This window comes from Aulostomus chinensis, chromosome 14 (assembly GCF_037954235.1).
Source record: "Aulostomus chinensis isolate RoL2024-O1b breed Wild chromosome 14, RoL_Achi_v1.0, whole genome shotgun sequence".
NCBI classification, from domain to species: domain Eukaryota; kingdom Metazoa; phylum Chordata; class Actinopteri; order Syngnathiformes; family Aulostomidae; genus Aulostomus; species Aulostomus chinensis.
The window spans coordinates 458,078-475,577 of NC_141333.1; the positions used below are offsets into that span (position 1 = coordinate 458,078).

The following is a 17,500-nucleotide window of genomic DNA, read 5'->3' on the forward strand; positions in this document are numbered from 1 at the left end:
GAAGCTAATGAAGCAACTTTCAGGGGTTAAACAAACACTCAGGAGTTAATGGATTAATCCATCAGCTGCAATAGTTACCATGGTAACAGAGTCCGAACCAAACCATCACATGGAAAAACAAAGACATCAGCAGAAACATGGCAACTTTTTGAGTTTAAGAATCTCAATTGTATTTAGTGGCTGGAGCTTTGATGGTTTCACCTGATCTTCTCCAAATACGCCGACCCCCATCTACAGACCCTGATGGAACGCTCCGGTCTCAACACCATGTCGTGGAAAACAGTTCAGTGGCTTGTACTGAGATTCCTCTGGCAACCTTTTGCTCCCACGTTTCTTCACTAAAGTGACCTGAGGGTGAAGGGACTACTCTTCTTTTCCTGTGACGTTGCTACTGACAACAAGACAGAAAGTAGAAAATACATTCTGACCACTTTTACCCAGAACTTTTTTTTTCTCTACAAAATTGTAAAATCATGTGAATCCAGAGGTCAGCTTGTTCCATCAAGCCTCACAAAATCTTTCCAGTCTCACACCTGGTTTGGTCAGGTGTCCATGAGTCCAACGTACAGATGAGCCGGCCCCCTGCTGTTTTACACAAGCATCCATCCATCATCCATCATCCATCCATCATCCATCCATCCACCATCATCCATCCATCATCCATCCATCCACCCATCATCCATCCATCATCCATCCATCATCCATCATCCATCCATCCATCTATCATCCATCCATCCATCATCCCTCCCTCCCTCCATCTTCTCCCTCTTCTCCTGTTGAGGGTGGTGGGGGTGGAGCCTATCCCAGCAGCCTTCCCCCTGGACAGGTCACCAGTCCATGGCAGGGCCAACACATAGAGACAGACAACCATTGGCTCTCCCAGCCACGCCTACGGTCAATTTAGAGTCTGGATTAACCTGGTCCCTCTTGATGTCTTTGGACTGTGGAGGAAGCTGGAGTACCAGAGAGAACCCAGCAGGAACAGGGAGAACATGGAGACTCACCCAGAAAGACCCCGTGCTGCAGCCGGGGCTCCACCCACAACCTTCTTGATGGGGGGCCACAGTGAGGACCACTGCTCCACCGGGCCGCCTCCCATCCAGTCATGTGGACTACATACACGGACCTACAGTTAGAAGAACAGCAGCCATAATGGAACCAAATTAGCCTGCTAGTTCTAGCAAGCACGTCACTGATATGCAGAGCACATTCAGGACTAAAAAAAACAAAGGAGGAATTTTGTGGAATTTCAGATCTCATGGAGGTTTACAGAGGAGTGGACAGAGTTCTGGTTGACCTGCATACAAACACAGAGCTACACAGGAATGAGGCTCTCAAACTAAGATGGTGGCAGTCGCCTGCTCCATCGTGGTCCTCACTCATGATGGTGGCAGCAGGACAGATTTACATCTGAAGTCAGGAAGGACATTTTTGAGCTGATGGGCTCAAAGCTGGTCAGTAAGTGTGTTCCTCTGATCCTCACTGGACATTCAACACATCAGCATGTGGGATTCTGCTTGTTCAGGTTCCTGATGTGTGAGTGTGTTTGTGTGTGTGAGTGAGTGTGTTTGTGTGTGTGAGTGAGTGTGTTGGGTGGCTTTCTTTACCTACCCAAGGACAACAGACACAAATGAGCTACTAGCTAACAGGGATGCTACGACATTTAATTGTACCACTAAAAAAGTAAACAATTCATTCACAACACAAAGGGAGAAAAGAAAAAAGGAAAAAAGGATTGAAGGAATCAAGAGGAAGGAAGAAACAAAAGACAGGTTGGAGGAAACAAAAGAAAAGGAGGGAGGAGAGAAGAGGAAGAAAAGAAAGGAGGAGAGACAGAAAGAATCCAGATGCTGGTTGCCATGGTGATTCAATCTGAATTGATCCAGTAAATCTACTTCAGACTCCCTGATGATTCGTTGCTGTTTTAACCCTCAGGTGACTGGAAACATAACAACAGTGGAAGCGGCTGATCTCTGACCTCTGACCTCACTTTTTTCCCATAGGACAAGAGTTCATGAAGGAGTGTCTTAAATACGTGGACATGCTAACAGTTCTGGCTGCTCTGAGCGGGTCAGTAAGACGCCTGCTTCTTTTTCTACAGTGGACAACCGTAACTCTTGATACGAAGCTCGGTCCATCTGATCCACGGCTGCAGGTCCTGATGAAGTTGGACCACTGAGACCCTGCGGCTCCAGGTGAACCTGGACCACCAGGTAACCAAAATGCACCTGCAGCGGTCATGCAGCCATGATATGTTGCAGACATGAGCTTCAAATTGACTGGGCCTCCCATCTGAAGCTTTACTGGTTCCTAATTCAACCAGTAAGAAAATCAAGTGCAGTGAGTCCTGATCTGGTTGGTGTTGGGGCCACCTGGCAGTGTTCGTTTCCAGTACAAAGTCAAACTCTATATCTGAAACTGTACATCCACTTCACCGACGCCTATTTAGGACGAGGAGGTAATGTTCACCGTTGTCTCCCGCGGTGTGCACTCAGCCTCCTCCTTGTTGGGATGGGAGGAGTTATCTGACTTGCTACGGCTGAACTCCGCCCCCATGATGGGCCCACTGAACTTGGCGTTGGGTCGGAGGCACGCAGTGCAGCACAGAAGCGTCTTGAGGAAAGCACGGCGCATCTCATTGCTGGTCAGCGTGTAGATGAGTGGGTTCATGGCAGAGTTAAGAACAGCGAGCGCCAGGAACCACTCAGCCTTGTAGAGGATGGGGCAGGTGAGCGTCTCACAGGCAGTATCCAGCAGCAGGAGGATGAAGAGTGGCGCCCAGCAGGCTATGAAGCAGCTCAGGACAATGATGACGGTCTTCAGCAGTGCCATTGATTTCTCTGAGCTCTTGCTGTTGGCGCCGGTGTTGCTGCGGCCATTGGACACCTTACGAAAAACAAGCTTACGACTGCGTGTACGCACTAGTGTATAGATGCGAGCGTAGAGTGCTACGATGGCCATGAGGATGATGCTGAAGACGCTGGTGCAGAACAGGATGTAGGTCTTGTGGTAGAGTGGCAGCACAGTGGAGCAGTGGCTCAGACTGTGGATGCAGTTCCAGCCCATCACAGGGAGACCCCCCAATGCCGCTGCAATCATCCACACCGTGCTGATGAGCAGGAAGACGCGGCACGTGTTCCCATTGTTATGCAGCTTCATCTTCAACATGGTGAGGTGGCGCTCAATGGCAATGGCCAGTAGGCTAAAGACGGATGCAGCCAGTGCCACAAACATACTGCCCTCCCTGAAGAACCACTGTGTGGGGGTCAGCTTGTAGGTGTTGGCGCCCGACAGTAGGATGTTGGCGGTGTAGACAACGCCAGCCAGCAGGTCGGACAGTGCTAAGTTCCCAATGAAGTAGTACATGGGCTTGTGGAACTTCTTGGTTCTCCAGATTGTGGTGAGGACAAGGATGTTCTCCAGGATGATGAAGCAGCACACAATGATGAAGACCACAGAGTCGGCCTTCAGGCCTGAGTCCTGCTCTGTCTTGCGGAACTTGCCAGTGTAGTTGTAGTGCTTAGCGATCAGGTCAAAGTCAGCGGGCTCAGCCATGGCCAGCGGGAGTCCAAGAGGGGGCGCTGGAGGTGAGTTAGCTTCAGTCTGTCATGTTGGGTTGAGAGCCAGAGGAGGAACCCAGAGTCCAACAGCACGAAGACATGATCCTGCAGAGACACCAGATGTCAGAGACTTAAGACTACAGACCAGACTACAGACCTGATGTCCAGACGAGAAACCGGGGACTAGAGACTAGAGCCATGAGACTGGAAACTACAGACCAGATTAAGGACCTGAGGTCAAGACTTCTGGGTCATCACATTCCTCCTGCAGACTGTGACATGTTAGTAATTGTATTAGTTTGGTACCAGCTGCTCTGTGTGACAAGGTTCTACACATTAAGACATCAACACAGACGGTACCATGACACCACCTCCTTGATAACAGACGGTACCCTGAAGGCACCTCCTGGATCACATATGGTACCATGACACCACCTCCTTGATAACAGACGGTACACTGAAGGCACCTCCTGGATCACAGACGGTACCATGACACCACCTCCTGGATCACAGACGGTACCATGACACCACCTCCTTGATCACAGACGGTACCATGACACAGCCTCCTGGATCACAGATGGTACCATGACACCACCTCCTTTATAACAGATGGTACCATGACACCACCTCCTGGATCACAGACGGTACCATGAAGGCACCTCCTGGATCACAGACGGTACCATGAAGGCACATCCTGGATCACAGATGGTACCATGACACCACCTCCTTGATAACAGACGGTACCATGACACAGCCTCCTGGATCACAGATGGTACCATGACACCACCTCCTTTATAACAGATGGTACCATGACACCACCTCCTGGATCACAGACGGTACCATGACACCACCTCCTGGATCACAGATGGTACCATGAAGGCATCTCTTGGATCACAGACGGTACCATGAAGGCACCTCCTGGATCACATACGGTACCATGACACCACCTCCTGGATCACAGATGGTACCATGAAGGCACCTCCTGGATCACATACGGTACCATGACACCACCTCCTGGATCACAGACGGTACCATGACACCACCTCCTGGATCACAGACGGTACCATGAAACAGCCTCCTTGATAACAGACGGTACCATGACACAGCCTCCTGGATCACAGACGGTACCATGACACAGCCTCCTGGATCACAGACGGTACCATGACACCACCTCCTTGATAACAGACGGTACCATGAAGGCACCTCCTGGATCACAGACGGTACCATGACACCACCTCCTGGATCACAGACGGTACCATGACACCACCTCCTGGATCACAGACGGTACCATGACACCACCTCCTGGATCACAGACGGTACCATGACACCACCTCCTGGATCACAGACGCTACCATGAAGGAACCTCCTGGATCACAGACGCTACCATGAAGGCACCTCCTGGATCACAGACGGTACCATGACACCACCTCCTGGATCACAGACGCTACCATGAAGGCACCTCCTTGATAACAGACGGTACCATGACACCACCTCCTGGATCACAGACGCTACCATGAAGGCACCTCCTGGATCACAGACGCTACCATGACACCACCTCCTGGATCACAGACGCTACCATGAAGGCACCTCCTGGATCAGAGACGCTACCATGACACCACCTCCTGGATCACAGACGCTACCATGAAGGCACCTCCTTGATAACAGACGCTACCATGACACCACCTCCTGGATCACAGACGCTACCATGAAGGCACCTCCTGGATCACAGACGCTACCATGACACCACCTCCTGGATCACAGACGCTACATTGAAGGCACCTCCTTGATAACAGACGGTACCATGACACAGCCTCCTGGATCACAGACGCTACCATGACACCACCTCCTGGATCACAGACGCTACCATGAAGGCACCTCCTGGATCACAGACGCTACCATGAAGGCACCTCCTGGATCACAGACGCTACCATGACACCACCTCCTGGATCACAGACGCTACCATGAAGGCACCTCCTTGATAACAGACGCTACCATGACACCACCTCCTGGATCACAGACGCTACCATGAAGGCACCTCCTGGATCACAGACGCTACCATGACACCACCTCCTGGATCACAGACGCTACATTGAAGGCACCTCCTTGATAACAAGGCAAGGCAAGGCAAGGCAATTTTATTTGTATAGCCCGTTTTCACAAACAGTTTGTCTCCAGGCTTCATGGCATCATAACAACATCCTCTGTCCTCAGACCCTCACATCGACTGAGGAAAAACTCCATAGAAAACCCTTTTAACAGGGAAAAATGGGAGAAACCTCAGGGTGAGCAACAGAGGAGGATCCCTCACCAGGAGGGACAGACGTGCAGTAGATGTTGTTACAGACAAGAAAACAGTTTACAATACAAAATGTGGGAAACACGGAAATGTTAATAACAGCTGAAGAAGGAAGCTTCTGGTAGGGGAGGCAGGGAGAGCAAGCCAGCTTGATGGGGGACTGGATGGCAGACTTGTTCATGGAAGGGGAGCGCAGGCCGGTGTAACAGTAGGGAATAAGGGGGGGGGGGGGGGCGATGCAGGCGGCGGTTGGGGCTCCGGTGGATCTGTGGAAACACAGAGAGACTGCGAGACACCAAGGCCAAACTACAAAGTGCAACAAGTAAAATGTGCAGGGAGGAGAGGAGGAGAGAGGGGGAGAGGAGAGGAGAGGAGGGAAGGGCTCAATGTAACCTGATGTGTCCCCCAGCAGTCTAAGCCTATAGCAGCATAGCTATCAATGGTTCAGAGCTACCTGAACCAGTCCTAACTGAAGGCTCTGTCATAGAGGAAGGTCTTAAGCCTGGACTTAAACGTAGTTAAAGTGTCTGCCTCTCTGACCCATGGAGAGAGCTGGTTCCACAGTAGAGGAGCCCGGTAACTAAAGGCTCTACCTCCCAGTCTGTTTGTATTGATACTGGGAGTCACTAAAAGACCTGCATTCTGGGAGCGGAGTGCTCTGGTCGGACAGTAGGGACTAATGAGCTCTTTCAAATAGGATGGAGCTTTATCATTGAGAGCCTTATAAGTTAGCAGAAGGACTTTGAAGTCGATTCTAGATCCTACAGGAAGCCAGTGGAGAGAAGCTAAAGTGGGAGAGATGTGTTCTCTCTTCTTAACTCCCGTCAAAACCCTCGCTGCAGCGTTCTGGACCAGCTGGAGACTCTTTAGAGAGTATTTAGGACATCCTGACAAGAGAGAGTTGCAGTAGTCCAGCCTAGAAGTGATAAATGCATGCACCAGTTTTTCAGCATCACTCTGGGAAAGGATATTCCTAATCTTAGCGATACTTCGAAGATGGAAGAAGGCGGTCCTAGTCACATGCTTTATGTGGGAGCTGAAGGAAAGGTCCTGGTCAAAAATGACCCCAAGGTTCCTTGCAGTTGTACTCGAAGTTAGGGTGATGCCATCTAGAGTAGAGATCCGATTCAAGAGTGTGTCCCTGTGGTGTTTAGGTCCAAAAATGATTACCTCAGTTTTATCTGAATTGAGCATTAAGAAGTTAGAAGACATCCAGGATTTAATGTCTTTCAGGCAGTCTTGCAGATTAGTAAACTGGCTTGTGTCGTCTGGCTCCATCGACAAGTAAAGTTGTGTGTCATCTGCATAACAGTGGAAGTTGATCGAGTGCTTCCGGATTATGTCACCTAATGGGAGCATGTAAAGAGTGAAGAGAATCGGTCCTAAAACTGAACCCTGTGGTACACCATATGTAACTCTGCTATACTCCGAATGGTCATTATTAACATTAACAAACTGAAACCTGTCAGATAAGTAGGACTTAAACCATTTTAGGGCAGTTCCTTTAATCCCAATGTCATGGTCTAGTCTCTGTAGCAGGATGCTGTGGTCGATGGTGTCAAATGCAGCACTGAGGTCCAAAAGGACAAGCACAGAGACAAGACCTCTGTCTGAAGCTATAAGAAGATCATTCGAGACTCTGACCAGTGCTGTTTCAGTGCTGTGGTGTCCCTGAATCCAGACTGGAAGGCTTCAAAGAGCTCGTTGCTGTGCAGATGTTCATGTAGCTGCTCCAGGACAACCTTCTCAAGGATCTTGGAGATGTAGGGGAGGTTGGATATTGGCCTATAGTTGGCTAACACATCTGGGTCAAGAGAAGGTTTTTTAAGTAAAGGGTTGATGACAGCCACCTTAAAGGCCTGTGGCACATAACCTGTGACTAAGGAAAGATTAATTTGATTTAATATAGAAGTGTTGACTAGAGGGAAGGCATCCTTAAGGAGGCTTGTTGGGATGGGATCCAGCAGACAAGTGGCTGCTAACAGACGGTACCATGACACAGCCTCCTGGATCACAGACGCTACCATGACACCACCTCCTGGATCACAGACGCTACCATGAAGGAACCTCCTGGATCACCGACGCTACCATGAAGGCACCTCCTGGATCACAGACGCTACCATGACACCACCTCCTGGATCACAGACGCTACCATGAAGGCACCTCCTGGATCACAGACGCTACCATGAAGGCACCTCCTGGATCACCGACGCTACCATGAAGGCACCTCCTGGATCACAGACGCTACCATGACACCACCTCCTGGATCACAGACGCTACCATGAAGGCACCTCCTGGATCACAGACAGTACCATGACACCACCTCCTGGATCACAGACGCTACCATGACACCACCTCCTGGATCACAGATGGTACCAAGACCCCATCTTCTAGGATTACACCTCCTGGTACCTGCTGGTAGGTTAGCAGCCTTAGATGGTCGTAGATGTTATCTTGCCTCTAGACGGGTGTGATGAGGCACGTATTTATTTGAACTTTAACAGAGACCCATAGGACCAGCATAGATATCACCAACTTTCGTCCTGGTTCACCTGAGACGCTCATATGGTGGGGAGGTGATATTGTGGTACCGTCTGCGTGCAGGAGTTGGTATCGCAGTTCCGTCTGTGGTATGACAGCAGTGACACGTTCAGGTGAGGTGATGCTAGAATCTTCTAACAGCAAAATATGATACTTTGTATCTCTGCAATGAATCCACAATGAAATGAACAAAATGTTTCACTAAATTATATGGTTTGTGATTAAAGTTGGGTTTGAACTCATCACCATGACAACCATCTGGACCTTGTATGTTCTGGTTAGCAGGCTAATAGTTAACGTCACACTGATTGGGTGACCAACAGCAGGAAAGACTCATTTTCTTCATCTCTGCCTCCATAAATGTTGTAATTTAAGAATTCCCAGCTAGCCACTGGTACCTGAAGGCAGCATTACAAATAGCAGGGTTTCCAGAGCTGGAAGGAGGAATGAACGAGATGCCATTCTGATGGTTACACATCACGACTTCAAAACTGTTTGATGTTTAACACATTTGGCATATTTCTATCTAATGAGACCAAACATTTAGCTAGAATCACATCACATGACTCCATCTCAAATTCAAACATGCAGCATGATGTCTCTGCTAGCGCCTGCTACCTTCTGCTAACACCCGTTTTTTCAGACTTTTGTCTGCTATAGGACTCAACCTTGAATCCAGGGTCACATGACCCCTAAGTAGAAGCAGGTATTCATTGGCTCCGCCTCCAGTGCGCAAATCCGGATTGACTTGATCATTCAATGCACTTCTAACACTGTTTCTCTGCCTGAGTAGGAAAAAAAACATACTGTAGCAAAAGTTACCATGGAAACCGGGGGGGGGGGGGGCGACGGACGGACGGACGCAGAACTCATCTAATGAACCCAACGGCCCTAGTCGCCCCTATCACCGTCTGATACCAGAGAACCAAAAGCAGCAGAACCCTTAACGGCTGAACAGCCACTAAACTGTGTGATTAACTCTTTCGCCTCCAGACAAACTTCAAGTTTCAAACAGTAAGACTTTAATTCGGTTCCCTCAAACTTTCAGGAAATCTGCGTATTGGCCGGGTCCAAGAGTTCGTTGTTAAACAAATTAACACCAGTACATCAACCAGAACGACCTGAAAGCCCCTCAGCCAAAGACGATCAAAGGAATAAAACTGCTTCACCTGGAAGAAACTGAGCTGAGACAAGAAATGATCCCGTTCATTACCTCCCGGTCTTCATCAGAAACTCCGTGACACCGTTAATTATCCGTTAGTGATAATTCCGGTAAAAACGCAGCTTGAAATGCGCCGCTTTCCAGCACCGAGCGTCCGGACAACAGCGAGAACTCGATGAAGCGGAACTTTGGAGCTGATAAACTTGATCATGATAAATCGATCATCGTCATCGTCATCATCAAACTTCTACTGAAGATTTAAGTCGCGTTTTACCTTCAGAGTCCCGAGAGAAACGAACCCGCCCGCTGCTGAATGAAGCAGAGCAGAGCGGAGGCGCACACACACACACACACACACACACACACACACACACACACACACACAAACTCCCACACACAGGCGCACACACATACAAAGGCGCACACTCGCACACACACAGGCACGCACACACACACACACTCAGACACATATACACACAGAGTTGGCGGGACTGTCCCATCATTGACCTTTGACCTCAACCTGAACCATCACAACAGAATGTCTTGACCTCGAACCTTGCAAGGGCTAACATTCCCATCCCCATGAAGCCAATTAGAAAATGAGAAGACACTCACACACACACAGACTGAGACACACACACACACACAGACTGAGACACACACGCACACAGACTGAGTGACACACACACACAGACTGAGACACACACACACAAACACTGTTCATAATGATGATGATATTGCGCTTCTCTTCTTCTTGAGAAGAGATTAATGTAACATATTTTCTATGATAATCATAATATTTGAAAATAGTTATCAGAAAAGTTGTTGAGTCTTTGTTTCTTTGTAAGAAGCTTCCAGCTGCTCGTGTCACTGACCTCCTACTGAAACGGGTCTGTGACATCAGCAAGGGGCGGAGTCAGGGTCAAAATCCAGGCATCTCACTTGTTTCACAGAAGTTGGGTTTATAGATAGATAGATAGATAGATAGATGATGGATAGAAAGATAGATAGATGATAGATAGATAGATAGATGATGGATAGATAGATAGATAGATGATAGATAGATAGATAGATGATGGATAGAAAGATAGATAGATGATAGATAGATAGATAGATGATGGATAGATAGATGATAGATAGATGATAGATAGATAGATGATAGATGATAGATAGATGATAGATAGATAGATAGATAGATGATAGATGGAAAGATAGATGGATGATAGATAGATAGATGATAGATAGATGATAGATAGATGATAGATAGATGATAGATAGATAGATGATAGATGATAGATAGATGATAGATAGATGGATAGATAGATGATAGATGGATAGATGATAGATAGATAGATGATAGATAGATGATAGATAGATGATAGATAGATAGATAGATAGATGATAGATAGATAGATAGATAGATGATAGATAGATGATAGATAGATAGATAGATGATAGATAGATGATAGATAGATGATAGATAGATAGATAGATGATAGATAGATGATAGATAGATAGATGATAGATGATAGATAGATGATAGATAGATGATAGATAGATAGATAGATGATAGATAGATAGATGATAGATAGATGATAGATAGATAGATGATAGATAGATGATAGATAGATAGATAGATGATAGATAGATGATAGATAGATAGATAGATGATAGAAAGATGATAGATAGATAGATGATAGATAGATGATAGATGATAGATAGATGATAGATAGATAGATAGATAGATAGATGATAGATGGATAGATGATAGATAGATAGATGATAGATAGATGATAGATAGATGATAGATAGATAGATGATAGATAGATGATAGATAGATGATAGATAGATAGATAGATAGATGATTGATAGATAGATAGATAGATAGATGATAGATAGATGATAGATAGATAGATAGATGATAGATAGATGATAGAAAGATAGATGATAGATAGATAGATAGATGATAGATAGATGATAGATAGATAGATAGATGATAGATAGATAGATGATAGATAGATGATAGATAGATAGATAGATAGATGATAGATAGATGATAGATAGATAGATAGATGATAGAAAGATGATAGATAGATAGATGATAGATAGATAGATAGATGATAGATAGATAGATGATAGAAAGATGATAGATAGATAGATGATAGATAGATAGATAGATGATAGATAGATAGATAGATGATAGAAAGATGATAGATAGATAGATGATAGATAGATGATAGATGATAGATAGATGATAGATAGATAGATAGATAGATGATAGATGGATAGATGATAGATAGATAGATGATAGATAGATGATAGATAGATGATAGATAGATAGATGATAGATAGATGATAGATAGATGATAGATAGATAGATAGATAGATAGATGATAGATAGATAGATAGATAGATGATAGATAGATGATAGAAAGATAGATAGATGATAGATAGATGATAGAAAGATAGATGATAGATAGATAGATAGATGATAGATAGATGATAGATAGATAGATAGATGATAGATAGATAGATGATAGATAGATGATAGATAGATAGATAGATAGATGATAGATAGATGATAGATGATAGATAGATGATAGATAGATGATAGATAGATAGATGATAGATGATAGATTGATAGATGATAGATAGATAGATGATAGATAGATAGATGATAGATAGATGATAGATAGATAGATAGATGATAGATAGATGATAGAAAGATAGATAGATAGATAGATGATAGATAGATAGATAGATAGATAGATAGATGATAGATAGATGATAGATAGATAGATAGATGATAGATAGATGATAGATAGATAGATGATAGATAGATAGATAGATGATAGATGATAGATAGATGATAGATAGATAGATGATAGATAGATAGATAGATAGATAGATGATAGATAGATGATAGATAGATAGATGATAGATAGATAGATAGATGATAGATAGATGATAGATAGATAGATGATAGATAGATAGATAGATAGATAGATGATAGATAGATGATAGATAGATAGATAGATGATAGATAGATGATAGATAGATAGATGATAGATGATAGATAGATAGATGATAGATAGATAGATGATAGATAGATAGATAGATGATAGATAGATGATAGATAGATGATAGATAGATGGATGATAGATAGATAGATGATAGATAGATAGATGGATAGATAGATAGATGATAGATAGATGATAGATAGATAGATGATAGATAGATAGATGATACATGATAGATAGATGATAGATAGATGATGGATAGAAAGATAGATAGATAGATGATGGATAGATAGATGATAGATAGATAGATGGATAGATGATAGATGATAGATGATGGATAGATAGATGATAGACAGATGATGGATAGAAAGATAGATAGATGATGGATAGATAGATGATAGATAGATAGATGGATAGATGATAGATAGATAGATTATAGATAGATGATAGACGATGGATAGATACATAGATGATGGATAGATAGATGATAGATAGAAAGATGGATAGATGATAGATGATAGATAGATGATAGACGATGGATAGATAGATGGATAGATGATAGATGATAGATAGATGATAGATAGATAGATGATAGATGATAGATAGATGATAGATAGATGGAGAGATAGATGATAGATGGATAGATGATAGATAGATAGATGATAGATAGATAGATAGATAGATAGATAGATGATGGATAGATAGATGGATAGATGATAGATAGATGATAGATAGATAGATGATAGATAGATGATAGATAGATGGATAGATGATAGATAGATAGATGATAGATAGATGATAGATAGATGATAGATAGATGATAGATAGATAGATGATAGATGACAGATAGATGATAGATAGATGGATAGATAGATGAAAGATGGATAGATGATAGATAGATAGATGATAGATGGATAGATGATAGATAGATAGATGATAGATAGATGATAGATAGATGATAGATAGATAGAGTATAGATAGATGACAGATAGATGATAGATAGATAGATAGATGATAGATAGATAGATAGATAGATAGATGATAGATAGATGATAGATAGATAGATAGATGATAGATAGATGATAGATAGATAGATAGATAGATAGATGATAGATAGATGATAGATAGATAGATAGATGATAGATAGATAGATGATAGATAGATGATAGATAGATGATAGATAGATAGATAGATGATAGATAGATAGATAGATAGATAGATAGATGATAGATAGATGATAGATAGATAGATGATAGATGATAGATGATAGATGATAGATAGATAGATGATAGATAGATAGATGATAGATAGATGATAGATAGATGATAGATAGATAGATAGATGATAGATAGATAGATTATAGATGATAGATAGATGATAGATAGATGGATGATAGATAGATAGATGATAGATAGATAGATGGATAGATAGATAGATGATATATAGATGATAGATAGATAGATGATAGATAGATAGATGATGCATGATAGATAGATAGATGATAGATAGATGATGGATAGAAAGATAGATAGATAGATGATGGATAGATAGATGATAGATAGATAGATGGATAGATGATAGATGATAGATAGATAGATGATAGACAGATGATGGATAGAAAGATAGATAGATGATGGATAGATAGATGATAGATAGATAGATGGATAGATGATAGATAGATAGATTATAGATAGATGATAGACGATGGATAGATACATAGATGATGGATAAATAGATGATAGATAGAAAGATAGATGATAGATGATAGATAGATAGATGATAGATGATAGATAGATGATAGACGATGGATAGATAGATAATAGATAGATAGATGGATAGATGATAGATAGATGATAGATAGATAGATGATAGATAGATGATAGATGATGGATAGATAGATAGATAGATAGATAGATGATGGATAGATAGATAGAAGATAGATAGATAGATGGATAGATGATAGGAAGATAGATGAAAGATAGATAGATGGATAGATGATAGATGATAGATAGATAGATAGATAGATAGATAGATGATAGATAGATAGATGGAAAGATGACAGATGATAGATAGATAGATGATAGATGAGGGATAGAAAGATAGATAGATAGATGATGGATAGATAGATGATAGATGATAGATAGATAGATGATAGATAGATGATAGATAGATGGATAGATAGATGGATAGATAGATAGATAGATGATGGATAGATAGATAGATAGATAGATAGATAGATAGATAGATAGATGATAGATAGATGATAGATAGATAGATGATAGATGATAGATAGATGGATAGATTGATGATAGATAGATGATAGATAGATAGATGATAGATAGATGATAGATAGATAGATAATAGATAGATAGATGATAGATAGATGATAGATAGATAGATAGATGAAAGGTAGATGATAGATAGATAGATGATAGATAGATAGATGATAGATAGATAGATAGATAGATAGATAGATAGATAGATAGATAGATAGATAGATAGATAGATAGATAGATAGATAGATGATGGAAAGATAGATAATAGATAGATAGATGGATAGATGATAGATAGATGATAGATAGATAGATGATAGATAGATGAAAGACGATGGATAGATAGATAGATAGATAGATGATGGATAGATAGATAGATGATAGATAGATAGATGGATAGATGATAGAAAGATAGATGAAAGATAGATAGATGGATAGATGATAGATAGATAGATAGATAGATAGATAGATAGATAGATAGATAGATGAAAGATAGACAGATGGATAGATGATAGATGAAAGATAGATAGATGATAGATGATGGATAGAAAGATAGATAGATAGATGATGGATAGATAGATGATAGATGATAGATAGATAGATGATAGATAGATGATAGATAGATGGATAGATAGATGGAAAGAAAGATAGATAGATAGATAGATAGATAGATAGATAGATAGATAGATAGATAGATAGATAGATGGATAGATGATAGATAGATGATGGATAGATAGATGATGGATAGATAGATAGATAGATGATAGATAGATAGATAGATAGATGACAGATGATAGATAGATAGATAGGTGATAGATGATAGATAGATGATAGATAGATAGATGATAGATAGATGATAGATGATAGATGATTGATAGATTGGTGATAGATAGATGATGGATAGAAAGATAGATGATAGATAGATAGATAGATAGTTTGATAGATGATGGATAGATAGATAGATGATGGATAGATAGATAGATGATAGATAGATAGATGATAGATAGATAGATAGATGATAGATAGATGATAGATAGATAGATAGATAGATGATAGATAGATGATAGATAGATAGATAGATGATAGATAGATGATAGATAGATGATAGATAGATAGATGATAGATAGATGATAGATAGATAGATGATAGATGATAGATAGATAGATAGATGATAGATAGATAGATAGATGATAGATAGATAGATGATAGATAGATGATAGATAGATAGATAGATAGATGATAGATAGATAGATAGATGATAGATAGATGATAGATAGATAGATAGATAGATGATAGATAGATGACAGATAGATAGATGATAGATAGATGGATGATAGATAGATAGATAGATAGATGATAGATAGATGATAGATAGATAGATAGATGATAGATAGATGATAGATAGATGATAGATAGATAGATGATAGATAGATGATAGATAGATAGATGATAGATGATAGATAGATAGATAGATGATAGATAGATAGATAGATGATAGATAGATAGATGATAGATAGATGATAGATAGATAGATAGATAGATGATAGATAGATGATAGATAGATAGATAGATGATAGATAGATGATAGATAGATAGATAGATAGATGATAGATAGATGATAGATAGATAGATGATAGATAGATAGATGATAGATAGATGATAGATAGATAGATGATAGATGATAGATAGATGATAGATAGATGGATGATAGATAGATAGATGATAGATAGATAGATGGATAGATGGATAGATAGATGATAGATAGATAGATGATACATGATAGATAGATGATAGATAGATGATGGATAGAAAGATAGATAGATAGATGATGGATAGATAGATGATAGATAGATGATAGATAGATAGACAGATAGATAGATGGATGATAGATAGATGATAGATAGATAGATGATAGATGATAGATGATAGATGATAGATAGATAGATGATAGATAGATAGATGATAGATAGATGATAGATAGATGATAGATAGATAGATAGATGATAGATAGATGATAGATAGATAGATTATAGATGATAGATAGATGATAGATAGATGGATGATAGATAGATAGATGATAGATAGATAGATGGATAGATAGATAGATGATAGATAGATGATAGATAGATAGATGATAGATAGATAGATGATACATGATAGATAGATAGATGATAGATAGATGATGGATAGAAAGATAGATAGATAGATGATGGATAGATAGATGATAGATAGATAGATGGATAGATGATAGATGATAGATGATGGATAGATAGATGATAGACAGATGATGGATAGAAAGAGAGATAGATGATGGATAGATAGATGATAGATAGATAGATGGATAGATGATAGATGATAGATAGATAGATGATAGATGATAGATAGATGATAGACGATGGATAGATAGATAGATAGATAGATAGATAGATAGATAGATAGATAGATAGATAGATAGATAGATAGATAGATAGATAGATAGATTATGGATAGATAGATGGATAGATGATAGATGATAGATAGATAGATGATAGATAGATGATAGACGATGGATAGATAGATAGATAGATAGATAGATAGATAGATAGATAGATAGATAGATAGATGATGGACAGATAGATGATAGATAGATAGATGATAGATAGATGATA

At 40.8% G+C, this 17,500-nt stretch overlaps 1 protein-coding gene across 4 annotated transcripts in view; it reads right to left on the reverse strand.

Annotated features, from left to right (window-relative positions):
- Positions 1-6: 6 nt before the first annotated feature.
- Positions 7-17,500, reverse strand: part of s1pr1 (sphingosine-1-phosphate receptor 1) — a 31,280-nt gene continuing 13,786 nt past the window's right edge. The window contains exons 1-2 of one of the 4 annotated variants that reach the window (XM_086225591.1): positions 9,834-9,944; positions 7-3,665 (exon numbers count right to left, since the gene is read on the reverse strand). In XM_086225591.1, coding sequence (XP_086081717.1) covers positions 2,446-3,555 — 1,110 coding nt within the window. In that variant the 5' untranslated portion in view covers positions 3,556-3,665; positions 9,834-9,944 and the 3' untranslated portion in view covers positions 7-2,445. The other 3 variants (XM_086225592.1, XM_086225593.1, XM_086225590.1) reach the window with 3 other exon arrangements.